The sequence below is a fragment of the Oryctolagus cuniculus genome, chromosome 11 (assembly GCF_964237555.1).
Source record: "Oryctolagus cuniculus chromosome 11, mOryCun1.1, whole genome shotgun sequence".
NCBI classification, from domain to species: domain Eukaryota; kingdom Metazoa; phylum Chordata; class Mammalia; order Lagomorpha; family Leporidae; genus Oryctolagus; species Oryctolagus cuniculus.
This window is the reverse complement of record NC_091442.1, coordinates 24009413-24037080: the sequence shown is the minus strand read 5'-3', so window position 1 is coordinate 24037080 and position 27668 is coordinate 24009413. Positions and strand designations below refer to the sequence as shown.

At 44.7% G+C, this 27668-nt stretch overlaps 1 protein-coding gene across 1 annotated transcript; it reads right to left on the bottom strand.

Moving 5' to 3' along the window:
* Nucleotides 1-3877: 3877 nt before the first annotated feature.
* Nucleotides 3878-27598, bottom strand: EIF2S2 (eukaryotic translation initiation factor 2 subunit beta). The gene is given in 9 exon segments (NM_001082398.2): nt 3878-4347; nt 5147-5232; nt 8643-8699; nt 11890-12038; nt 12616-12716; nt 13403-13538; nt 18389-18492; nt 20730-20907; nt 27460-27598. Coding segments are annotated over 9 exon segments (1002 nt in total). The 5' UTR covers nt 27475-27598; the 3' UTR covers nt 3878-4171.
* Nucleotides 27599-27668: the final 70 nt, after the last annotated feature.

Sequence of the window (27668 nt, the reverse complement as noted above, 5' to 3'; positions counted from 1 at the left end):
TGTCCGCCTGGCCGGCCCCCTGCTGGCAGAGGCTGAGAACTTCAGTGTGAGGAGTGAGCAGTAGGCCTGAGACAAAGGGCTTCAACACACAGACGGCAGTGTCCGGAGGGTGAGGCTGGGTCCGTAGGGAGTGCCCACGTCCATGCAGAGCCCTCAGTGGGACACACACCCATCCAATCCCTGAACCTCTGCAGTGCCTACAGGGCCAGAGCCAACAGTGACAGACCCATTTGTCTGCCCAGGTGGCCCTGTCTGCACAACACGGGAAACAGCTGCCCTGGATCAAAACTAAAGCTTGAGCAAAGTCCAAAGAAGGGGGCCTGGAGCTTGGTGTGTCCCTGTGTCCTCAGAGCCTAGTGCTCTGTACTCATTGCAGTCCCTGCCTGGGAGTGCTTTCCTGAAAGAGCGTGAGGGACAGCGAGCCCAGCAGCCACCTCAGGTACCAGGAGTGGGGTGCAGTGAGAAGGGTAGGGGAGATTCTTTCCAGGGCAGGCAGCCCCTGGCCTACCCACCTCTGCTGGACGGGAAGATGGGAATCCCATCCTGGCATCCCAGAAAAGCCCCTGGACAAACTTGCAGTTGGGCCTGTGAGAGGGAGGGTCCTATTCGCAGCCCTGCACACATCTGCCCGCCCTCCCTGAACTGGAGGCTGGCAAAGACGTCTCCCATCCCATTGCTCAACAGTTTGCATTTTTCTGTTCAACCTCTGAAAACTCTCAAAGGAAATGGTGAAGAACTGGGACCCACTTGCCCAAAGGACCCATCTTCTCCAGATGTGTTCAAGAGTTCAAGCCCTCATTTGTGATGCTAGCAGCTATCTTGCAAGAATACAGCAGCCAGGGGTTTGCTGGATTGCTGCCAACAGGTTGGTGACCAAGGGCAAGTTGTCTTCCTTGCTAGGTCTCTGTTTCCTCGGCTGTAAAATGAGAGGTTACTCCAGATCCAGATCAGGCCTATATTACTGAGTGTTCCATAACAAACCACCCTGAAACTTAGAAACTTTAATAACCATTAGCTCAGCCCAGTTCCCTATCTTACCTGGCTGAAGTGAGCTGGCAGAACAGCTGGGGGCTGGTTGGTCTCAGAGGGCCTCACCCATGTTTGGCTGTGCAACAGGAGCAACTGGGCCACGTGTACACGTCCGTCCCCAGCAGCAAGCAGGCCGACCTGGGATTCTTCATGTCATAGCTGGGTCCCAGAAGCCATAAGAGGACAAGTCCCAACATGCAAGTCCTTCCACAAAGGTGCCAACAGCTGGGTCTTGTTTGGGCAAGTACACAGGTCCAGCTGTTCACGTACACAGAACATCCAGCCCCTTCTAAACCTGAGGCCCTCCTCCACCCCCTCACATCCCAGTGTCCATCTCCCTGACCACACAAGGAGATGCTCATTCATCTTTCCCACAAGTTTGGTTTTTATGATAAATTGGCCAACTAAATTAGCACTTCCTAAGTGCTCTGCTGAATTCTTTATATAGGTTGTATTACCTTAGTTACCCCTCATCACAGTCCCCCAGGGGTAGAGATACTCCTCCAGTGTCAGGGGTTGGGAAACTGATTTGCCCAAGATCAGTCGCTTGGAGGTGAAGGCTGGATGCAGACCTCAAATTCTGCTCTTGATTTTTTTTTTTGACAAGCCTCACTTGGCTCTCCCCCTGTGTACCTTTCGGTGTGTACCTCTCCACCCTTTTCTCTCTAGGCTGCACTCAGGACTCCACAGTCTCCACCTGCAATTCTCCTCCCTGAGCACCAGGGGATGGCTGCGCTTGGGTGTCCACAAGGACCTCACTCACATCCTGCCTAGCCTGCTGCTCTCTTCATGAATCTCCAGTCTTGGGAATTGGCACCACTGTCTGCTTGGACATCTGAGTACACTCAGCCCTGTGTGTTGTGCTTCGTCTGGCAGTCTCCTCTGACCCCTCTTCATTATCTTTACCTGAGCTTCTCCAGTGCCTTCTACCTGGCCTCCTTACCGTACACTTCCCTTCCCCACCATCAGTTACTCCCTATCTATTACTTAGCATGGCATAGAAGCCCCCCAGGATCTGATGTCTTGCCCTGCAGCTCACCACTTCCCCTCCTATAATCTGCCCCCTGGTCTCAGGCTGCACAGAACTAATTATGGATAGACCAGTGCAGCCCGGCTTCTGTAGCCTCGTCTTCCCCCACTGGCTAACTCTTGTTAGCCTTTACAGCTATCTCCTGCCCTTCCCACGTGTCTTTATCTCAGCTCTTCCACTAGACATAACCCCCTGGAGGGCAGGAACTTTATTCTGCAATAGGCACTCCAGCTTTTGAACCTGAGACACCATCTCTGAGGCAGCAAGCCTCAAGCTCAGGGGCATCTTGGCTCCATCATTTACCCTGCTGTGTGACACTGGACAAGGTGTCTCGCCTGTCTCCATTTCCTTGTCTGCAAAAATGGAGATAACAGTGTGTTTACTTCTTGTCACAGTGCATCTGGGAATGAAAAATGAGTCATTCTAATAGTCATGATACTAAAAGATTTTGTCACTTAGGGTATCATTTGGTCAGGTCAACTTTCCATGTGGTATTTTGGCTTTGACGTGGCTTATGGCATGTTTACAAAACTAATGAAAATCTATAGCAGATTAATAAAACTTTAGAGATGCCTATTACAGTGATGCCTCAGAGATGGTTCTTAGAACTTGCTTTGAGTATTAAGTTTAAATCTCCCAAATAATTATTTGCCAACTGTCATCACACTATAAAGTCCCATGCCTTCCCTTTAAGTAAAGAAATACACACACATACACACACACGAAAGCAGTGGAGCGCTAATTACACAAGAGGCACTGATCCTTGCTTTATTCACGCAATAATATCCAACGGGCATAGATACAAAAAAAGGAAAACGGGGTCATAAACAGCAGTTGGGTTCTTCATGGCAGTGGTGGCAGCTCAGCCAGTGTGCAGTCCCTGCAGGAGGACCGACAAGATTGAGGGAAGGCTCCCTCTACCACTTCATGGCCAAGGTGTTTAACACTTGGCTTGTACTTTAATAAAATTAAGGGTCACAGTGATTAAAAACAACATGGATGAGACACTGGCTGCTCCTGGGCCACTTAGTGTGAAGTCTGTCAATAAAAAAGCAGAGAGCACTGTGTGTGCCCCTATCCTCAGCCCGTGTGAGCAAGGCAGGTCACAGCACAGACAAATCAGATGGCCCTCTCCCCAGTGCACCAGTGCAGGAACACCCTTCCAGCCAAGTCCTCGGGAGGCAGAACTGGAGGCACCAGAAACACCACGTAAGCAGCAGCATCTCTTGGGCTCTCACAGTCACATTCCAAAGCTACAGAAAACATACGCATTTGTGGTGGGCCTTTTTCAAACTCTGATCACAAGATGGGAAGAAAAAGATTCTTCTGGCATTACCATTTGGACTCTCAGAAGAGCTCCCTGTACTGCGTATAGCAGTACACTCACTAGGGTTTTTTAGTGTATCAAGTTACAAGACACATCTTGAGGCTGTTTTCTAAGACCTCTTTGTGGCCATTATGGAAGAAAATTAAGGAGGGAGGGTACCTAGCACCTTGTATTCCCTCATGTAGTAACAGATGGAAGAGGATCCGGCAGTGAGGTAGTAGCAACAATCCTCACATAAGGTAAAGAATTCAAATCTGTCGCCATTTCTCTGGGCAGTCTTCCCTGATCTCCTGCTGCATCCACTTTTAACTGTTATCTCAAGAGAAATGAGAAGAAAAATGGATGCCCAGCTGAAGAGCCTGCCAATGTCCAGTTTTTCAGGACAATGATACAGAGACCTCACTACAGCCCAGGCACAAACTGTTTCGCTTTGTTTTTGCTGAGTTATTTTAATAGAAAAGAAAACTGAAGGACAAACCAAATTGAAAGAATCACTGTTATAATAACTTTAATTTATCTTGCATTTTACAGAAGTCTATGAACGATTTTAAAAAAGCACCTCCTTACCCCATTATGTTTTTCTGACAGTTGTTAAAGTAGGCAATGAGTATGTCAACAGCTTGAGCATCGGCATCTTGCAAGGATTTCCGATCACCAACCACTCACCAAAGAACTTGGCGACTTTTCTGTCTTGCTTTTAATACAATGGCATATCCACTCTGATGGGAAACCTGTCCAGCCAACTCTCCACAACACACTTTGCAAAATCAGTGGTGATTAGCAAATTAGTTAGCTTTGGCACGGAGCTGTGCTCGCTTGCCTGTGACAGCCTGGAAGCCAGTTTTGATACTGGCAACAGAGCATCGAGAATGACAAGTTTCGCACTGTAAGAAATAGAGTCGGGTGTCCTTCTGCAGGATCGTGTCTGGTGATCGGCACGTGTGACAAGTGACATACTCCTCTGTGGGAAAAGGAACACATCATTACCTGGTGGCTCAGTGAGGCAGAGGTTCCTGCCCTCTGACAGTTGGAAAAACAGAATTAAAAGACTTTGGTGTAAAAAAAAATTTTAAATCCGTGCACTTTTTTTCCATATTAACTTTTTTTTTTTAAAGATCTTTCGCATGCATGGATTTCAAAAGTATCTTTGCACCAAATGAACTCACCTATAATTTACATTTTTCTAAGAACGTTTTTAATTATCTTCATACATATGGAGCTCCATAAACCCAAGCTGACAGGACAGTTTACCTGGGCATTCAAACAAGGGGAGCTCAGCTAGATCCAGCTATCCTGATAAGAAAGCACAAGCTATTGCAGCGATGCCTTTAATACTAAAACGTGAGCTTTTAAAAGACTCCAGATGCCAGCTGCTGCAGAGGTGACTGCCAGCTGCCTAGTCTTGGTTTTGGCTACAGGAAAGCCAGCCTTCCTAGACAGAAATTCATAAAGCCAATATTAAGTGATTAAGGTAATAAAAGGTGGCCAGCTCACACCTGAATTAAGACCACATTTCTGTCTTAACCTTCACAGTGCCAGAGCCAACCAACAGCCTCAATCAACTAGGTATTAAGAATTCCAAACCCTCTCTTTGCAGCCCTGGGTCAGCAGTCAAGAGCCATCTCTCCCTACCCCTATCCTCTGTCACTATCATTTCCTCCCTCATTTTTTTTAAATGCTAAAACAAATGGCTCTCCTCAGAACATTGCAATCTGAAGAGAACATTTCAGTGATACAATGAAGCCAAACTGTATACTTACTGATATATCTTCTCAAGACATTTTCTATTTGTTTCTGTTGGAATCTTCCTTTGATTACAAGTTGGTTATTGCCATCTATAGAACCACTATGAAAAAACACAAATATTTTTTCCTGAGAAAAATTACAGCATATTCATATTTAATGAATTTAAAATATATTCAATGGTGTGCTAGGATCAGTGTTAGAAAAACGGGTTTCTCAACATTTTTAATTAAGTAGCTGGTGCATGATGATCTGACCATATTTCCTAATATTAAAACCAATTTCAGCCAACTAAATCTCCAGTGACAGTAATCAGATTTATAATTGTTTAAGTTCAAAATGAATTCAGTTGCATATGACAGTCCATTCACCTGAGAAAGAAAAACTTTCACTGTGTACACACTTTATGCAAAGTAAATGGGCTGTAAGTGCACTACAAATTTTGATACAGTTATGATTAAAAGTATAAAGTCCCAGCTTCCAATTCTAGTTCCCCGTTGATGTGCCTGGCAAAGCAGTAAAAGATGGCCCAAGTGCTTGGGCTCTTGTACCCACGTAGGAGACCCGGATGAGACTTCTGGTTCAGTCTGGTCCAGCCTTAGCCTCTGTGGCCATTTAGGGACTAAACCAGTGATCACTCTCTCTGCCTCTCCGTAACCCCACCTTTCAAATAAATAAAAGTATATATGATGGAAATACACAATTGTAGTGATATACGTACTAATTTTAGTGTGAACATATCAAAAGCCATTGAATTATATGCTTTAAATGTGTAAACTGAGTATCTCAAAGTGGCTACCAAAAATAGTTGAAGTCATAGACCACAAATTGCCAATGATAATTTACTTAAGCTCTTGACAAGAACTTGAAAAGAGAAAGCTCTGCACTAGACATTCTCATGTTAAAACTTACAAATCACTAAGTGAAACAAAAATCTGTCTGCAAGAACTTAAGTTATATTTATTGGATTTCTGCAAAAAAAATGTCTGCAATTCAAGTATAAGGGTTTAATAACATCCTCAGAGCTGGCATTGTGGCACAGTGGGTAAAGCTGCTACCTGCAATGTTGGTATCCCTTATGGACAACTGGTTTAAGTCCCAGATGATCGATCTCTGAACCAGCTCCCTGCTAATCGCCTGGGAAAAGCAGTAGAAGATGGCCTAAGTGCTTGGGCACCTGCTACCTGTGTGAAAGACCTGGATGAAGCTCCTGACTTTGGCCTGGCGCAGTGTGGGCCACTGCTGCCATTTGGGGAGTGACCCAACAGATTTATTTGAATGGCAGTTTAGAGAGAATGAGCAAGCATCCATCTGCTGGTTCAATCTTCAAATGGCCGCAACAGCCAGAGCTGGGGCCAGTCTGAAGCCTGGAGCTTCTTCTGGTTCTCTCAAGTGGGTGGCAGGGGCCCAAAGACTTGGGCCATATTCCACTGCTTTCCCAGAACATTAACAGGGAGCTGGACTGGAGGGGGAACAGCTGAGACCTGAACTGGTGCCCATACCCATTATGCTAAACACTGGCCCATGTAACTTAGTAGATCTCAAATCATCTCCCATGGATTATAACCCTTATCTGCAAGCTAGAGAGTGCAATGCTTGATGCAGGAAAATTTTCTTTCATTTACTATCAAAGAAGTTTCCTCAACAATCCTATATTTAACCCACTGACAATTATTTCTCTGGTACAACTTAAAAATTCACCCTGTGCTAGAGTCTGTGTTTACCTTCAGTGTTCCCAAAGGCCCACATTGTTAAAACTGGCCCTAGGTAGTATTATTGGAAGAGGACAGAGACTTAACCCAACTATCGAAGTGGATCTAAAGTGGGGGCGGGATCCTTCGGTCCCTAGGGGCATGCTCTGGAGAAGAGATTGGCTGAGTTGGGCCTTGTTTCTCTCTCGGCTTCCTGTCTCACCCCGCGATCCTTTCTCTGCATGTGTTCTGTCATTCATTACTCTCATCAGGCACCAGACACCAATGGGGCTTGCCCAGCCTTGGGATGTGAACCTCCAAAACTGAGCGGGGATAAACCCTGTTCATAAGTAACTTCTCTCAGGTATTTGTTACAGTGATGAAAATATAACTAATACACCCTGCTATACAAAAACTGTACATGATATTCTGAAAAGTAGAAAAAGCACTGCTAGAGTTGGTCCTTGACCAATTTATGCAAGTTAAACAATTGTAACAAATTTATATGTAAAACACAATTCGGGGCAGCAGTTGGCCTAGAGGTAAAGCTGCTGGTTGGGACAGGCCTCCCATATTGGAGCGCCCGAGCTCAAGCACTGGCTCCACTCCCAATCCCAGCACCCTGAACCCTGGGAGGCAACATGTGATGGCTCAAGTGGTTGGTTAGGTCCCTGCCACCAATCCAGGAGACTGGTTTAAGTTTCTGGCTGCTGGCTTTGGCATGGAGTTCCTGGCTTAGGCCCAGCTATTGTAGCAGGTATTTGCAGACTACACCAATGGATGGGAAGTCTCTCTGTGTCTGTCCCTATTTTCCTCTCCTAAATATGTCATAGTTCTACAACAGAACCTACATATAAATTACTCTAATTGTACAGCAAGTACAATAAATTCCCAATTAAATTTTAAGAGTACAAAGAGCACAGAACACCTTAATTTTCTCTGTACTGCCAGTGAGGCACAGATACTAAGCCTTTTTAAGAGCTCAAATTTCATGGGGCCGGCACTGTGACGTAGTGGATAAAAGCTGCCGCCTACAGCGCCAGCATCCCATATGGATGCAGGTTCAAGTCTTGGCTGTTCCACTTCCAAACCAGCTCTCTGCTATGGCCTGGGAAAGCAGTACAAGATGGTCTAAGTCCTTGGGCCCCTGCACCCACGTGGGAGACCCGGAAGAAGCTCCTGGCTTCAGATCGGTGCAGCTCCGACCATTGCAGCCATTTGGGGAATGAACCAGCGGATGGAAGACCTCCCTCCCTCCCTCTGCCTCTGTCTAACTCTGCCTTCCAAATTCCAGAGACAGACCTAAGTTTGCATCTTGACTGTACCACTGACTGGCTATGTAACCAACTGTAATTTCAGTTCACTGAAACTGTTTCCAAATCCAAAGGCAGGGATATTACCTCCATTAAAGTGGTTCCTCCCATGCCACTCATCAACTTACAAACTGTTTCTTCAATAGCCTTACCAATTCTGACTTAAGAAAAATGGCTTCCTCTGAAACTCAACATTTGCTCAAAAAACAAAACAAAACAAAAAAACAAAACAAAAAACTAATTCCTGTCCAATTACTGGCAGGAAACTCTAAAAATGGCTCCTGTGTTGGTATACAAGTAAGCCTGTTGAGTCAACGCCATAACCTGGTTCCTAAGCAGCCAAGCTCTCCTAGAGGAATGAAGTAGTATTTCTTTCTACTTCCCTGAAGTTTCTTGGTAATCAGGTAGATGTTTTTTAAAAAGCAAGTTACTTATACTTTTCAGGTTAAAAGAGGTTCTTATGAATTGGCCAGTAGTAACTTACTAAAAATGAATATATAGATTCTTACCTTGTACCCAATTCAGCCAGTAAAAATGCAAGGAGGTGTTTGGGCTGACGATGTAATCTAAAATGAAAATAAAACATGTAAACCTTATCATTCATGGAAACCTGTCAAAATTTCTAAAAAACCATCTCTTCACTATTTTTGACCTATGATTACTATCTATTAGGATTTCAGTACCCCACTGATTTAACCTTAAATAAAATTTAAATGATATATACTGTATGACACCATTTGTTTACATTTTAATGCCAATAAAACAGTATTACATGTTATTTAGAAACACATACACATGAGAAAATGTGTAGAAACATGGAGAGGCAAACTTTAGAGGGTAACATTCTCCTCTGGGAAGGAAGATATAAGATATAGACATAACTATAACCATAAAATCCTTTTTAAAGTATTAAGGGGCCAATGCTGTAGTGTAGCAGGTTAAGCCATAGCCTGCAGTACCAGCATCCCATATGGGTGCAGGTTCTAGTTGCTGCCCACTTGTTTTCTTTTTAAAGATTTATTTACATATTTGAAAGGCAGAGGAGAAAGAGAGGTCTTCCATCCACCATCCATGGATTTACTCCCCAGATGGCTGCAGCTGTGCTGATCTGAAGCCAAGAACCAGGAGCTTCTTCCAGGTCTCCCACGTGGGTGGCAGGAGCCTGAGAACTTGATCATAAGTGGATCAGCTGGGACTCGAACCAGCAGTGCCATATGGGATATTGGCACTACAGGCACCAGCCTCTGCTCCACTTCTGATCCAGCTCCCTGCTAATGTACCTGCAGATGCAGCAGAGGATGGCCCAAGTGCTTGGGCCCCTGCACTCACGTGGGAGACCCCATGAAGCTCCTGGCTTCAACCTGGCCCAGCCACGGCTGTTGTGGCCATTTGGGCCATTTGGAGAATAAGCCAGCGGGTGGAAGATCTCTAACTCTGCCTTACAAATAAATGAATCTTGAAAAAAAAAAAAAAAAAAGTACTAAAGGGCTGGCACTGCGGTATAGCAGGTTAGGCTGTCACCCGTGATGCCAATATCCCATGTGGGCATCAATTTGAATCCCAGCTGCATCACTTCCGATCCAGCTCCCTGCTAATGCACCCAGGAAAGCAGAAGATGGCTTAAGTATGTGGGCCCCTGCCATCCACATGAGAGAGCCGGACGAAGTTCCTGGCTCCTGGCTTTGGCCTGGACCAACCTTGGCCCTTTAAGCCATTTGGAGAGTAAACTAGCAGATGGAAGATCTTATTCTCTTTGTCTCTTCCTCTATCTCTCTAACTCTGCTTTTCAAATAAATAAATCTCAAAAAGTACAAGACAGTGTTATGGTATAGCAAGTTAAGCTGCCACCTGCAATGCCAGCATCCCACGTGGGTGCCAGTTCGAATCTCGGCTGCTCTACTTCATCTAGCTCCCTGCTAATGCACCTGGGAAAGCAGCAGAAGATGCTTGGGCCCATGCACCCATACAGAGACCCAGAAGAAGCTCCTGGCTTTGGCCTGGCCCATCCCCAGCCTTCGTAGCCATTTAGGGAGGAAAACCCCTCTCTCTGTCTTCAAATAAATAAAGCAAATCTTAAACAAACTAACAAAAATCTATGACCTGAGGCAATGTGTCCAAAGGTCAGTATACACCTAACTCAGATACTTGATATTTGATGTCTTTTATGCTAATCCTTATATATTTCCTGGTTTAAATTTTTAATGAGAAAAAAAAAAAAAAAAAGAACTTCAGGCGCCAGCGCTGTGGCGCAGCAGGTTAATGCCCTGGCCTGAAGCGCCGGCATCCCATATGGGTGCTGGTTCTAGTCCTGGCTGCTCCTCTTCCAATCCAGCTCTCTGCTATGGCCTGGGAGAGCAGCAGAAGATGGCCCAAGTCCTTGGGCCCCTGCACCCACAAGGGAGACTCAGAAGAGGCTCCTGGTGTTGTATCAGCACAGCTCTGGCAGTTGTGGCCAATTGGGGAGTGAATCAGCAGATGGAAGACCTCTCTCTCTCTCTCCTGCCTCTCCTCTCTCTGTGTAACTCTTCCAAATAAATGAATAAATCTTAAAAAAAAAAAAGTTTGCAGGGTCTGTTCTGTGGTGCAGCATGTTAAGGTGCCACCTGCAATGCCAGCATCCCATACAAGCACAGGGTTCAGATCTGTCTGTCCAACTTCCTATCCAGCTCCTTGGTTTTGGCCTTGCCCAGTCCCAGCCATTGTGGCCATTTAGGGAGTGAATCATCAGATGAAAGATCAAGGGGCTAGTGCTGTGGTGCAGCAGGTTAAGCCACCGTCTTCCACACCACCATCCCACATGGGCACTGGTTTAAGTCCCGGCTGTTCCACTTCCCATTCTGCATCCATGTAGGAAACCCACAAGAAGCTTCCTGGTTCCTGACTTTGGCCTGGCACACCCAGTTCCTGCCATGTGGCCACTGGAGAATGAACCAGCAGATAGAAGATCTCTCTCTGTCTCTCCCTATCTCTGTAACCCTTTCAAATAAATAAATAAATAAATCTTAGGGGCTGGCACCTGCAGTGCCAGTATTCCCTATGGACGCCAGTTCAAGTCCTGGATGCTCCACTTCCGATCCAGCTCTCTGCTATGGCCTGGGAAAGCAGTAGAGGGTGGTCCAAGAGCTTGGGCCACTGCACCCACATGTGAGACCTGAAGAGGCTCCTTGGCTCCTGGCTTCAGATCGGCCCAGCTCCAACCGCTGCAGCCATTTGGGGAGTGAACCAGCAGATGGAAAACCTCTCTCTCTGCCTTTGCCTCTCTGTAACTCTGCCCTTCAAATAAATAAATGAATCTTTAAAAAAAAAAAATCAATTATCTCTCCCCACTCCAGCTTTGCCATTCACCTGAATACATTACAGAAAAATTTTTTTGCACCAAAATAGCCATATCTTTTAATTCCTTTTCCACAAAGTTTAAGTACTCTTATATAATACTGTATAAAAAATATGTAATTTTTCTATAATGAGCATATGTTAATATTGTCATCAGCAAAGTCTAAAAAATTTTAATACCAGTAATGACAACAAGTGGTATCTCTGGGTGGTAGAACTTTGAGTGTAAGCATCTTGATTTTGTTCACTATTTTTTCTACAACAAGCACATGCCACTTATGGAACTAAAGAACAAGCAGTCCTTCAGTCCTTCAAAAAAATTTTTTTTTACCACAGTGAAGTCTACAATAAGGACATTTGGTATCCTTAAAATGCCACTGATGATCTGGCAATTGGGAAGGAAGCTCTTTTTAAGCAACTTACAGTTTACAGATATCTGTAAAGTTGACAAAAGAAGTTTTCTTGGTTCCTACTCGAACGACCTGTGGAGGTTTCATGACAAATTTCCTTTTCTCGCCAGCAACCATATCTGGATTCTTTTCCCTCATGATGTTGAACACTCGATTCAGTAGCTATAGAAATAAAGTGGTATTTGTGCACATTCTTAGCAAGAGCAGGAGTACCAAGTTCCTGTGAGTCACTCTGCTTTAACAAAGCACACATCACTTTTTACTAAAATATACTCGCATCACTACATGTTCTGGCAGCTGCTTAAGGGCATCACCAACCAGAGTACGGTCCATTATTGATGCTCAGCAACTCCCTCAAGTTAAATTAATGAACAAGCCCCTTTCCATTCTGTTGCTATAGGAGAGTGTAGGATACACAGACAAATAAATATTCAGGGGACCCAAACAAGCAAAACCCAGACTAGCCTGGCCTCGAATTGGCCTCTGTCACCTCTGCTCCAAATTCCCAGGAAGCTCCCTGCCCTAATAAATTCAGGTGGGGACAGTGAGACTGCTGTATTCTTGGCAAGCAGCTCCCAGGTGGGCTATCGGAGATATTGCAGGACCATTCCCCATCTGTTTTTCCATCAATGCATACCTCAGTCTCTATCTTTCAATTCAGGCAATACTTAACAAGTATGTATTTCTTTGAGCTGTAGTGAACAGTTTAGCCCATTGTCACAACAGAATTTTGTCTTACCTCCTCATACGTGTAGTCTCTTTCTGAGCCTGCCCAAGCAGGGCCTGTCTGGTTACTGAATGAGATTCCATCATCTTTCTTGCTGTCTTCGTCTTCTAAAGCTATAGATAACAAAGACTGTAAGAATGAGGGGCAGGCCCTGTGACAATAACAAAAGGGGGAGAGTGCAGATCTAGAGAAATGAAAACTTCAAAGACATTTGTCTTCTCTCCCACAACTGCATTCATAAACAGCCTCAAAGAAAAAGCTATCAAGAACAACTCCCCTTCCCTTACAGCTAGAGATGTTATGACTTTCATAAAAGCCCCTGAACAGAGTCCTGATTAGGAGTTTGTGATAGCACAGACACACTGAAATGTTTCTTGCCTTAACAAACACAAGATAATGTAATAGCATAATTAAAGGATAAGAGTCCAACTGTTTTGACACACTTAAACAATTTCCATATCCATAAAAACCCATCTGCTGCTTATTCTGAAATTCTCCAAAGACCCTATAACATTTAGAAACTTTAATAAAACTAAACAAAACACTTTTTAACATTAAACCAGTTACAGTAATTTTCTCAAGTCTGAATCAGTGTTTTAATATAATCATAACTGCCAAATTCTCCCCCCATGAAATCTTTAACTGCCAATGTTAAATTAGATACTGTTTCCCTTCAGCTTCATGTAGCAAGAATAAGGGGTAGGAGAATCTCTTTAAAGGCACCCACAAACTCCATCAAGGAAACTAGGGCTAAAGGCTCAGATAAGCTAAAAATGAGCTGTGGAGTCCCCAGTATTACCTTCATCTTTCTCTAGTATTTCATCCTCGTCTGGGAACTTGACATTCTTCTTTTTCTTTTTTTTATTGCCAAGCATGATATCAAGGTCATCCTCTGGTTCAGCTGGCTCTTGAACATCATTTTCAATCTTAAGATCCTAAGAAATTGAGATACGAGTTTCAATGTTTTTGATACCGGAACTCTTTTTTTTTTTTTTTCTCTTCCTTTTCCTTCAAATGACATGGGTTAACTTGATTTTGGCAGGAAATATTCAAAGCTAAAGTTTCAGACAAGAAATACCTCTCACAAGTGGGCCAAACTGGCTCAGAGAGGTCTTTGCCATTTAAACTGAATTCCTCAAGTTACTTTCGTGGGATCTCTCCTGCTTTTTTACAGTTTATTTTTATTTTCAGCCTTGGGATCTTATTATTTATTGCCCATGTTTCCAATCCAGGCTTCCGTAAGAATCACCTGGAAAATCCTAAATCTTCTGAGTGATAAACTTCAGCAGGAACAAAGTTCAGGAACTTTTTGGAAGAAGTTTCTAAGTGAATCTGATGCAGTCAGTGCGAGAGATTTTTCCTGTTGATACCAAATATTTGTTTATCCACACTAATCCTCTAACTCTCCAATACTAACTAGGTATATCCTCCCATTCAGCTCTAATAACTACCCCGAGAGTTAACGTCAGACTCCACAGGTTTAAGAGCTCTGTCTTACAAGGCTGTCCTCACTTCAGACGCTAGTCTCCAGTGCCATGTTCCCAAGTTACTCACACTGCAGTCCAACTTGGCTGTAAATCTGGGAAGTCCCTCAACTCCCCTAACACTCAATAACCTGCAAAAATGACTCGCAGAACACAGGGAAGAGTTTCACTTACTACTTCCAATTTATTATAAAGACTGCAACTCAGGAACTAACAAATGCAAGGGATATAAGACAAGGTCTAAGGGGAAGGAGCTGTGGGGGAAGGTCCAGACATGACACCATGCCAGCATCTCTACATGTTCACCAGTCAGGAAGTCTTCAAACTCTTTTGTCATTTGGGCGTTTCATTAGGTAGGCAAGACCATGTCATTGCTCACTGGTGACAGAACCCAGGTCCAGACTCCTCCCCTCCTTGGAAGTGTCACAGGTTATGCAAGTTCCAACCTTCTAATCATGGTATGGTTTTCTGGTGACCAGCCCCCATCTTAGAGCTTTTGAGAGACCTCCAGCCATCTTATTAGCATAAAAAAGACATCACTTTGGAGACTGCAAGGGTTTCATAAGCTATATACCAGGAACCAGGGACAAAGATCAAATATTTATTTTTTATTATTAACCACAGACAGCCTGGCACCAGACAAGTTGAAGTCTTTGGACATCACTTCAAAAGATGACAACATGAAAGAGGGAAAGGCAGAACCCATGGGGAATGAGGACCACATAATTTAGGGATGGAGACAAGGTGCAGCTTAACCTCAAGATTAGTTGTTATTGGCATGGATATAAACAAGGTATTAACACCTAGAAAAGTTATAAAGGGCCAATTTTGATTTCCAGTCTATTCTCTCTTCTCACCAGTTTATCCAATCCCTTATCCCAAAGTGTACCATCAATATTACCTATCAATTAACTATTTTTTGTATTCCTATATTATGAACTATTGTGACAATGGCTACAGTGATTTCAGAAATCAGTGAAACAAATTGGAATAGTTGGGAGTAAATCAAGCTCAGATCTGGGATCTCAAATCCAGGTGAGTGGTCTTGGTGTCACATTTAGCTGTCAAACACCAATCAAGCCATTGGTATAAGCTAGACATACATAAACAGGAAGCCAGATAACAACCTAGTCTCTAAGATGACTTTCCATAAACAAGAAACTTGGAAACGCAGGATATAAATTAAAACATATCAGCTTGTTTCTAGTCCTACACTGTTATTCATTTTATCCCAGTAAGATCTACATTGAAACGGGTCAAGACACAGCTTAAGGCAGAGAATACAAGTGTTTCTCAAAAGAACTGTAATGGTCTAAAAACTCAAGTTGAAGATAATCCAAGACGACTTTATCTTTAAATCAACATTCATGTCTTGCCTAAAGACCAGAATATTTTTAACATCCTCTTATGTTATGTTTTTACTTCAACAGCAGAGAAAAAAGCATCTGGACACTTAAGAGTAGAGCTAATCAATAATTCTTTAGGCACCAGTTACTAGAGGAATCAACCATCAGTGCCATATTAATCAAGACTTTCTGTGGCACATTCTGTGCTGCCAATTTTATCCAGGATTTTTAAACCTCATTTATTCAGTATAAGCGGAGCATTTCTTTCTCCAATTGTCCTACAATAGCAGGAAGAGAAGAGAATCCCATTCTAAAGGATTCTAATCATCCCTGAACTAACATATCAGAAAAGGAGACGCGTATCTCATTCGCTTCAGTATTCTTGCAATTAGCATACAATGCCTGACTCACTATAATCTTCAATACACATTTACTGAACTAACCAAATCACCAAAATTATGACATTGTTTCTAAAACTCAATGAATTATTTCTTGCTACATATGGGATATACTTTACTTGGATTTGAGCAAAAAAACTACCAAGGAAAATTTTCCGACACAGAGTAAAATGGAACACTTAAGTATCTGAGTATGTGTTCTCACTCTTGCTGTCTTTCTGTATATAAATATATACATATAAAATTGATATCATCCTGGGTTTTCTTTTTCTTTTTATTTGGCAGGCAGAGTTAGACAGTGAGAGAGAGAGAGAGACGGAGAGAAAGGTCTTCCTTTTGCTGTTGGTTCACCCCCAAAATGGCCGTAATGGCAGATGCACCGTGCTGATCCGAAGCCAGGAGCCAGGTGCTTCTTCCTGGTCTCCCATGCGGGTGCAGGGCCCAAGCACCTGGGCCATCCTCCACTGCCCTCCCAGGCCACAGCAGAGAGCTGAACTGGAACAGGAGCAACCAGGACTAGAACCCAGCACCCATAAGGGATGCCGGCACTGCAGACGGAAGATTAACCAAGTGAGCCACGGCGCTGTCCCCCTGGGTTTTCTAAATAGATGTGTGTTCTGCTCAAGTGATTCCTGGACAGTCTTTTAAGTTTTAGGCAGAAGAACAGAGACGTTCAGTTCCTCTCTCCTTCATCCATAACCCCTCTTATTCATCTACCTACCCACCCACCTACTTCAAAATAACTTTCAGACCTCTCTCTCTGCCTCTCCTCTGTGTAACTCTTTCAAATAAATAAATAAATCTTAAAAAAAAAAAAAAAAAACCTGGTCTGAGGCCAGCATTTTGGCAAAACAGGTTAAGCCACTCCCACAATGCCAGCATCCCATGTGGGTTGAGCCCTGGTTGCTCCACTTCCAATCCAGCTCTGTGCTATGGCCTGGGAAAGCAGTGAAAGATGGCCCAAGTTCTTGGGTCCCTGCACCTACATGGGAGACCCAGAAGAAGCTACTGGCTCCTGGCTTTGACCTGGCCCACCCAGTTCTAGCCTTTGCAGCCATTTGGGGAGTGAAGCAGCACATGGAAGATCTATCTCTCCCTGTCTCTCTGTAGCTCTGCCTTTCAAATAAATAAAATAAGTCTTTTAAAAAACACATACTTGGCCGGCGCCGCAGCTCAATAGGCTAGTCCTCCACCTTGCGGCGCCGGCACACCAGGTTCTAGTCCCGGTAGGGGTGCTGGATTCTGTCCCGGTTGCCCCTCTTCCAGGCCAGCTCTCTGCTGTGACCCGGGAGTGCAGTGGAGGATGGCCCAAGTCCTTGGGCCCTGCACCCCATGGGAGACCAGGAGAAGCACCTGGCTCCTGCCATCGGATCAGCATGGTGCACCGGCCGCGGCGGCCATTGGAGGGTGAACCAACAGCAAAAGGAAGACCTTTCTCTCTGTCTCTCTCTCTCACTGTCCACTCTGCCTGTCAAAAAAAAAAAAAAAACAAAAAAAAAAACCTGGCTTGAGTGCTCTGCTTTGCCTATAGGCCACATTATCATTAGCTACTACGCAGCCACCACAGGCTAGAGTTCAAAGGTACACACCCAAGTTTGTGGATATTCAACTCACTACCAGAAGTGTAACAGAAGATATCACAGCAATATTTACTCCACAGGATTTCTCATAGAACTCGCTCCCCCTCAGCCAAAAACCTCAGTGTAACTGAGGACAAGAGGCATTTTGTGATCTTCTAAACAGGACACAACATAATACACAAGGTCTCACTTTATATTTCTCAGTTATAATCCTTTTAAGATAAACCACCAAGGGGCGGCACTGTGTAGAGGGTTAAGCTGCTTGCAGCTCGTGATACTGGCATTCTATACTGGAGCACCAGTTGAAGTACTGACTGCTCTGGGCCAACGCTGTGGTGTAGTGGGTAAAGCTGCCACCTGTGGCACTGGTACCCCATATGGGCACTGTTTTGAGTTCTGGCTGCTCCACTTCTGACCCATCTCCTTGTTCAATGTGCCTGGGAAAGCTGGAGACTGGGAGACCCAAAAGAAGCTCCCGGCTCTAGATCAGCCCAGCTCTGGCCGTTGTAGCCATTTGGGGAGTAAACCAGTGGATGGAAGATCTCTCTCCCTTTAAAAAAAAAAAAAAAGAAAGAAAGAAAGAAATACTGACTGCTTTGTTTCCCATCCAGTTTCAACTAATGCATCTAACAGAACGGTGGAGGATGGCCCAAGCACTTTGGTGCCAACACCCATATGGGAGACCAGGAGGAATTCCTGGCTCCTGGTTTCAGCTTGGCCCAGACCTAGCTATTTACAGTCACGTGGGGAGTGAAGCAGAATAAAGATCTCTATGTCACACTATCTTTCAACTAAATAAAATAAATCAATCTAAAAAAAAGATACACTCCCAAGAAAAACAACCTTTTACAGTGGAGATTAAATACTTAACAGTAAAAGTAAAGCTAATATGGAGGTAAGATGAAGTGGGAAGGATGTCAGCCATTTGCAACCTTTCACGAGGTCAAATTTTACCTTCAATAAGAAAGCAATACTACCTTTACACCTTCTTCAGCTTCATCAATATCAAATATCTTTTTTGTTTTTTTCTTCTTTTTCTTTTGGTTAAAGAAGTTCAAATCATCTAGATCATCAGAAGCATCTAAAAAGACAGATTGAGAATTATCAATTTTTAAGAACTAGCAGGCAAGTAGATGGTTTCCTGCCACTCACATAGGAAACTCAAATTGAGTTCTGGCTCCCAGCTTCAGTCTGGCCCAGCCCATCCCAGCCTTGGATATTGTGGGCATTTTAGAGTGAACCAGCAGATGAAAGATCTTTGTCTCTCTGCCTTTCAAATAAAATAAATAAATGGCATCTAACTATGAGTTATACCAACATGTTTTAGCTATTAATTAATAGCTAGATGACTACTAGCTAATAGTTAAGGGACCATGTTGAGAATATTTACCAATCTGTGTATCATTCCTCATTATTCCCAAGGTACAGTCAGAGCTCTATTTCTAAGATTCTCCAGCTTTCTCTCTCCCATTTCCCCACAACTCTTATCACCCATACATCAATTCCTGCCTCCAGCCCTACGCAAGTACTTCCAGTTCCTAGTACAGTATGTGTGTAGCCTCAATTCCATGCCTTCCTGTGGGCCCTCTCATACAGCTATGACCTCCATCTCATGGGACAATAAGCCTTCTTTTTTTTTTTTTTTAAAGATTTTTATTTTTATTTTTTTATTTTTTTACAGGCAGAGTAGACAGTGAGAGAGAGAGACAGAGAGAAAGGTCTTCCTTTTTGCTGTTGGTTCACCCTCCAATGGCCGCCGCGGCCGGCACGCTGCGGCCAGCGCACCGCGCTGATCCGATGGCAGGAGCCAGGAGCCAGGTGCTTTTCCTGGTCTCCCATGGGGTGCAGGGCCCAAGCACTTGGGCCATCCTCCACTGCACTCCCTGGCCATAGCAGAGGGCTGGCCTGGAAGAGGGGCAACTGGGACAGAATCCAGTGCCCCGACCGGGACTAGAACCCGGTGTGCCGGCGCCGCAAGGTGGAGGATTAGCCTAGTGAGCCGCGGCGCCGGCTAATAAGCCTTCTTTAAACTTATCCTTTCCCCTCAATTGCATTAAGGGTCCCCAAGGTGCTTGGATAGTACCTTCTGGATAGTACCAACCCATCTGAAGTTCTTAGTTCCGGTTTGCTTGTCTATCTCTCCTCTGCATAATACAGACTAAGGAATAAGTCTCATTCACCTAAATCCTAGAGCCTAGGCAAAAACATTGTCCAAAGACCTTAATTATTTCGCATTCATTAAAATAAGGCTGTATCAAAAATATGAATCTCAATGAAATTATACCTACCACCAATGAGAAATAGTGGATTTTGTTCAGTAAGTTTTTCATTTTCTCTGGCAGGCTATATACTAAGAATTTTCAGGCTCCTCCTGCTAGCTTCCAGGAGTTACTAATAAATTCATTCTGCTGTATTACAACAGAAATTATTTAATTTCCAAGCTTGTTTTAAGCATGTAGGAAACACTTGGGCACATGGGAGAAGCTCAATGAATGTCAGTTCTCTTATCCCAATCTTATATTTGACACAAATTATGTTTACTGAATCTCTTGCTTCTAATAGTTAAACTGTGTCTATGTTAGATATCAGGAGTGAATAACTAAACCAAGTTGTCTAACCTCAAACATTTTAGGCTGTAATTTTAACCTCTTATAAAATTTCAGACCTGCTAAGACATAAACTGCTTATGTTGGTCCTATTTCTTTCTGCTCATACTGAATTACAACCACCATTTGAATTGAAGATATCTGGCCGGCCGCGGCTCACTAGGTTCTAGTCCCGGTCGGGGCACCGGATTCTGTCCCAGTTGCCCCTCTTCCAGGCCAGCCCTCTGCTGTGGCCAGGGAGTGCAGTGGAGGATGGCCCAAGTCCTTGGGCCCTGCACCCCATGGGAGACCAGGAGAAGCACCTGGCTCCTGCCTTCGCAGCAGCGCAGTGCGCCGGCCGCAGCGGCCATTGGAGGGTGAACCAACGGCAAAGGAAGACCTTTCTGTCTCTCTCTCTCTCACTGTCCACTCTGCCTGTCAAAAAAAAAAAAAAAAAAAAAAGAATTGAAGAGATCTGACAGGTTAAATTGGAAAACCAGTCCTGAAATGATGAAGTTTCATCATCTTTGCCACTTGTGAATTCAGTGGGAATTTCCCTAGAATAAGCCTACCAAAAATCAGCAAGGTCCAGTGGACACTGGCTACTGATGACCTGGACTGTCCTGAACAGCTTTATTGGGCTAAGAAGTCATCACGTGCACAAAATCCAAAACACTACTGGAACCAAAGCTCCCTAGCACAACAGTGAGTCTCACACCAACCACTCCCTCACCTTTTTTCCTACTGTCCTCTTCATCAGCTTCCACATCTTTGTCCTCCGTTGGCTCTGGCTCCACTTCTTTTGTTTCTAAGGGCTGGGTCTCTTCTGTCTGGGCATCCCCTTCCTCATCTAGCATAAAAGGCTTCTTCTTCTTCTTTTTCTTCTTGCTCATAGTAGGATCAAAGATCATCTGTTTAAAAGACAGTAAAGAAGAAAAAGGGGCCAAGTGATTGTTTTAAATGATATTCACATTCCAAATATTCTTTTTTTTTTTTGACAGGGAAAGAACCCGGCACCCCGACCGGGGCTATAACCCAGTGTGCCGGTGCCGCTAGGTGGAGGATTAGCCTACTGAGCCGCGGCGCCGGCCCCAAATATTCTTTATCCTCAAAAAGCATAGTCTTAGAATTAAAACACCAAAGAGGATTTTAAAATAAAATACCTATCCAACCTTCCATATATTATTAAGTATCCAGCAGATGAGGGTGTGTGTGCACGCATCTATAACATATGCCTTTCAATTTGCAAAATACTCCACAAGATATAGCAACCTCACTTTTAGTTTCATACGCAAATCTAGACATTATGAATGAATTATGGAATTTAGGAAAGGGACCTCAGAAACAACCTAAGCTCTGCTCCTCACGTTATAGGTCAGAAAACCATGCCTGTATATGGGTTATAAATATTTTATTCAAGGTTGGGAACCTGGGGCTACTACTCCCCCCCCCCCCCCTTTTTGGCTATACTTGGAGACTTGATCTGATTTAAAAAATAAAAAAATTCATCCTGAAGTTCAGAAAAACCTTAACAGAAGTCTATCAGCAAATCTTCCTACAGCAAATCTCTGAAAAAGAGAAACATCTATATAACCTTTTATTCTGCTTTTCATTTGTTTTGCTAGAAGTTCTCAAGGGGTGGGGGGAGGTGTGTGGACATTGTGGTACGGCAGGTTAAGCTACCACTTGGGACCCTGGCATCCTATACTGGAGAGACATTCCACAATGAAGTGCTGGGAAGCAGAATATATTGGCCCCAAGTACTTGAATTCCTGCCACCTACATAGGAGACCAGGATGAAGTTACTAGATCCTGGCTTCAGCTTAGGCTAGCCCTTGCTGTGGGCATCTGGGGAGTAAACAAGCGAATGATATTTCTTTCCCTTTCAAATAAAGAAGTGTTAAAAAAAAACTGTTTTTTAAGGTTCTCGAGTTAATGTCTCACATACATTTTCTAAATGTAGATGACATTTACTTAAGTATCTGCAATAGAAAAGCTAGTGTATACTGTACTGATCACTTGAAAAAAGTTATTGTCAACATAATTGTTTAGATACTCATACATAAATGGCAGATGCCTGATAGAACAGAAAAAACATCTTTGAGGTCAAAGAGAAATGGATTAAATCCCAAGCAAATTTTTCTTTCCTGAGCCCCTTCCCAGTATTTGTCCACATTCTACCTGGCTTAAACAGCATTTTGCCCAATGACCTTCTGTGGACAGTGAAGTGTTTAAAAGCCCAGGTCTGTGGGCCAGCGTTGTGACACGGCAGGTAAAGCTCTCACCTGCAGTGCCAGCATCCTATATGGGTGCCTGTTCAAGTCCCAGATGCTCCACTCCTGATCCAGCTCCCTGCTAATGCACCTGGGAAAGCAGCCCACATGGGAGACCCAGATGAAGCTCCTGGCTCTGGCCTTGTTCAGTCCTGACTGTTGCAGCCATTTGGGGAGTGAACCAATGGATGAAGACCTCTCACTCTCTTTCCCTCCTTCTCTGCAACTGCAACCCTGACATTCAAATAAATAAATCAATCTTAAAAAGGGAGGAGGGGGGCCCGGGGCTGGCGCTGTGGTGCAGTGGGTTAACGCCCTGGCCTGAAGCGCCGGCATCCCATATGGGCACCAGTTCCAGTCCCGGCTGCTCCACTTCCCATCCAGCTCTCTGCTATGGCCTGGGAAGGCAGTAGAGGACGGCCCAAGTCCTTGGGCCCCTGCACCTGCGTAGGAGACCCGGAAGAAGCTCCTGGCTCCTGGCTTTGGATTGGCACAGCTCTGGCCATTGCGGCCAACTGGGGAGTGAATCATCGGGTAGAAGACCCCCCCTCCCCGCCTCTCCTCTCTCTGTGTTAACTCTTTCAAATAAATAAATAAATCTTTAAAAAAAAAAAAAAAAAACCACAAGTCTGGAACTCAACTGACTGAATTCAAATCTTGATTCTGGCTTGTACTTGTGTTATCCCATGCCTCATCTATAAAAGGGAGATAAGCAAAAGAACTAAAAACAAACTTCACAAAATTATTAGGAGGATTAAATGTGTAAAAAAAATATAAAACCCTAGGCACAGTGCCCAGCATGTACTCAATACACATTAGCAATTATAATTTACATAAAATGCTTCACAGGTCACAAAGCATGGCATCTCTTGATTCTTATCACTGAAACATCAACTCAGGTGACCTAATTTCCTAAGACTTACAATACTCTCCAAAAATTCCCCAGATTCTAGATAAATTTCTTTATGTCACAAATACATTAAGGAAAATACACTAGACTGAAACCATTTTGTTATCTGTAATAAGGCAAGTAGTTACTGTCCATACCCAATAGAGAATTATTTGCAAAGGATCCAGGAAATTTTTAGACAGCCTCATTTTAAAGTTAGTCCCTCCTACTTTATTTAACAAAGTTTCAACTGTGTGTAAATGAGTGATTCTGATGTGTAGTTAGTTTCAAAAACATTACCTGGCAAACTTAAAAGTGTCCCTCCCTTCCAGGACAGAAGAACCAAGGGGAAAGACTCCCTCACTGCTGACCTTCTACTACTTGAGCACTACCATATGCTGCAAGGAGGTGGCTACGGTTCTTCCTCTTTCTTGAACACAAAGACGGAGCTAAATGATGGACAGGACTATAGGCACTGTAAATTTGGTTCTTACAGGGCTTACAATCCACTTAATGCATTTTCTCAAGCATCAAGTCCCCTGAAATATTAACTTCCTTTTAACTATGATTAAGCAAGACAGACCAAAGATGGGAGGGATCCTGAAATCATCGGGTGACAGCCTCACAATGGCCTTCTTATCCTCTAGAAAACATTCCATTGTAGCCTTGTAAACCATAATACACGTGCAAAAATCATACGCTGAAGTTATTCGCATCTCTTAACTACTGTCTCTGAATACTTAACATATACTCATTGCTTCATTTTAGTTATGCAATCTTGCAAAGTAGTTTACAGATCAGGAAATCAGGGATACTAAACCAGCACCTGAAGCAGACCTCCTCAAGGTACAAGGCCAATGTTAGTCTTGACTAAAATCATTGCTTCTGAAGATTTTATGACTTCCAGATTATCCAGTGATTATGTTCCAAATGTTCTATTTATTAAGACGAGTTTGAATTGTGAGAAGCAGAGTTACTGACAGTGTACCTCTGATAAACTATAGAATCACTTGAGCTAATTTTTTTTTAAGTCTACAACCAAGTCATCAAAAGCCTAGTTTCCATTTTCAACTTCTCATGTTGGGCTGAAGAAGGCTAGGATAAGAGATACAGCTAAAATCACCTTAATTGCCTGGAGTGCTTTATCAAAGTGGATGTCTTTCCCCCTTCATCATCATACCCAAGAAATCAACTTTAAGGCCACAATATATCTAAAAGGCAGGTATTAGTCACTAAAGAACCCACAGAGAAGCAAGGCATTGACCTGAAGTTCCTTTCAGAGAGAGGTAAGGCAGAACAGTGTTGCATCTCTGGATAACAGGAATTTGGAAGATTTTACTTCTTCGTATTCTGAAGTTTTGTAAACTTTACACAATACACATTCTAATTTTAATCAGAAACTTTCTTTTTTTACTTTAAAGTTTCTTTTTGCAAAACATTCCAACATATTGTATAATGTTCTGGTACCTTGTGAATGGGACCTGGAAATATGCAAATCTTAGATACTGGTAGTGCTTTTAAAAAATGATGTGTGGCCAGCGCCGCGGCTCACTTGGCTAATCCTCCACCTGTGGCACCCGCACCCCAGGTTCTAGTCCCGGTTGGGGCGCCGGATTCTGTCCCGGTTGCTCCTCTTCCAGTCCAGCTCTCTGCTGTGGCCCAGGAAGGCAGTGGAGGATGGCCCAAGTCCTTGGGCCCTGCATCCGCATGGGAGACCAGGAGGAAGCACCTGGCTCCTGGCTTTGGATCGGCGCAGCGCTCCGGCCGCAGCGCACTGTAGCAGCCATTTGGGGGGGTGAACCAACGGAAGGAAGACCTTTCTCTCTCTTTCTCTCTCTCACTGTCTAACTCTGCCTGTCCAAAAAAAAAAAAAAAAAAAAAAAGATCTGAACGATTTTTTTTTTTTTGGACAGGCAGAGTGGACAGTGAGAGTGAAGTGAGAGAGAGAGAGAGAGAGAGAGAGAAAGGTCTTCCTTTTCCTTTGGTTCACCCCTCAATGGCTGCTGCACTGCGTTGATCCAAAGCCAGGAGCCAGGTGCTTCCTCCTGGTCTCCCATGCGGGTGCAGGGCCCAAGGACTTGGGCCATCCTCCACTGCACTCCCGGGCCACAGCAGAGAGCTGGACTGGAAGAGGAGCAACCAGGACAGAATCCGGCGCCCCGATCGGGACTAGAACCCGGGGTGCCGGTGCCACAGGCAGAGGATTAGCCTATTGAGCCACAACACCGGCCCTGAACAATTCTAAATGCCTGCAAATTAAGGGATTTCTTTCCTTTCCAGTTAACACCATATTTCTAGGATACTGCTTTTTAAAGATCATAGTTACACAAGGTTAAAAGGGTTGTACTTTGGTGAGGTCTTGGCTTAATTAACGGGTTTAGGAATCAGATAGAAACTATACTCTGTTCTTCATACCGGCCTCTTATCCACAACCCGCAGCTGACAGGGTGGGAGCCACAAGCTAGAGTTAGAATTAACCTTCCTGGGCCCTAAAAAACGAAGTTGGTTTGGTAAACTGGAGTGGTATCAGGATGCATAATGCTTTATTGGCTACTGCAAAATCTTGCGCTAGACTACTCTGACAAAATCCTGATCATCCTTCAGCAATGTATTCATAGTCCACTTCTTTCAAAACCTGATCCCACTGCTAAAAATGAACTATTCCATCCTCCCAAACCACTAAATTGATGACCCTATTTCTTCCCCTGGTGTCAACTACTAGTTTTTGTTTGTTTGTTTGTTTTTTTGCCTTGCACTATAGCTGTTATCTCTTACCTCCTTTACTACACTGTGAGTACTTTACCATAGAAACCAGACACAAAATAAAACCCCAAATTATCTCGTATTCCCTAAGTACTTGTGTGTGCAAAAAGTTTGGAAAACGAGTAGAGACAACTATTGTGAAACACTGCTACTCTTGTAACTTACAGCGCGTGTGCAGGGTTTTAAAATGTTTTTGCACCAAATAAACTTATCTTTTAATTCTACTCTCCATGAACTTTGTGAAGCACCCTCATACAGTAGCTTTGAGCCATGTCTACCAGGATCTCCAAGCAAGAACCGTCTACCTTCTTCTGATTCTTAGTTTCTCTAAGTTAGTGAGAGCCTCCCAGTCACCGTGAGATGGGAGCAATACTGGAGAGATCTGACCTATACTACTGGCTCGACTACTTGCACTATCCAACTCTTTCAGCCTGTTTTCTCATCTTCAAAATGGACAAAACATCAGCTGTGTCACACAAGTGCTGTGAGAATATATTTCAAATTTCAACTTGCTCTTGCAGGCCCTGCGTGAGCAGTCACTACCTGCTTTTCGTCTTCACTCCTTAACGACCAAGTGTCCACTTTCTGTGAACACACTTGTCTCTCTGATCAAGACTCGCCACTGCCTGAGGACATTCTAAGCATCACGCAGGGCCTAACTCAAAAGCCAACTCGAGAGAGCCTCGAATTCTCCCTCCTCCACCTCTCCGAGGCCAAGGAAACGTAAATTCTTCATAAGCTCTCATTCCAGGGGGGAGCCCTCCGGTAAGCCGTAGCTCACCCACCGAGGACACTTAATGTCAATTTCATCTTAAGTCGTTTGATTTTACGCGAACTAGGACAAGACTGGTAAAAGGAGATTTAGGGAAATTCGCCCGGGTCCGAGCACGACGGCAGAGAAAGCCCCATCCACCTGGCAGCCCGGACTTCCTGCGCCTGTGGCTGGGAGCCTGTCCGCCACGCTCGGGGAGGAGGCCCGCCGCGAACTTCCCGTCCCGGGAGCTCCGTCGCTTCTGATGGATCTCCTCGGGTCCTAGCGCTCTCGCCCCCTCGTCGTCTTCAAGAGCAAATGCTCGGGTCGAGGACGAGGGCGCGACGGGGGCCCGCACGAGCCAGCCTGCTAAGTTTTTCACGAGCGCTCCCGCGGAGCCGAGAGAGGCCCCTGGGCCAGCCCGATGCCCAGCAGGGCAAGCGAGGGCCACAACGCCTAGCAAGAAGGAACGCAGGGTCGCCAGCCCCCATCAGCTTCAGCTGGGGAGCTAACCCGGCATTCAAGCCCCCTCGGGGAGGACGACTCAACGTGTGCTCTCCATGCCGGCCACGGAGGAGGCCAGCCTTGGCGCCGCCGCCTTGAGGAGAGCGGGGTGCGGTCGAGCCTGAGGGTCGGGAGTCCTCGCCCGCTCCACGGCTCCGGGCCGCCCTAGGCCCAGCTGCCCCACATGGCGGCGGCCGGCCGCTAGGCCGCAGGCCCGGTCTCCCACACCCGGGTGGGTTCGGCTTCCCGCCACAGTCCTTAGCCCTAGTGCTCGGGCCCTCACCTCGTCCCCGGACATGGCTGCGGCTCGGGTGGGTTCGGCTCGGACGGGAAGTCGGATGGGTCAGCCCCAAGAATCCGCGACAGCTCGGTTCTTGCTGATATCTCTCCCTCCACCGCACCAGGCTCTTGCATCAGCGAAGGAAACGACACCCCGCCCTCAGCCCAGGCGTTGAAAGTGCGCCTGCGCACAGCCTACCACGGCGCAGGCGC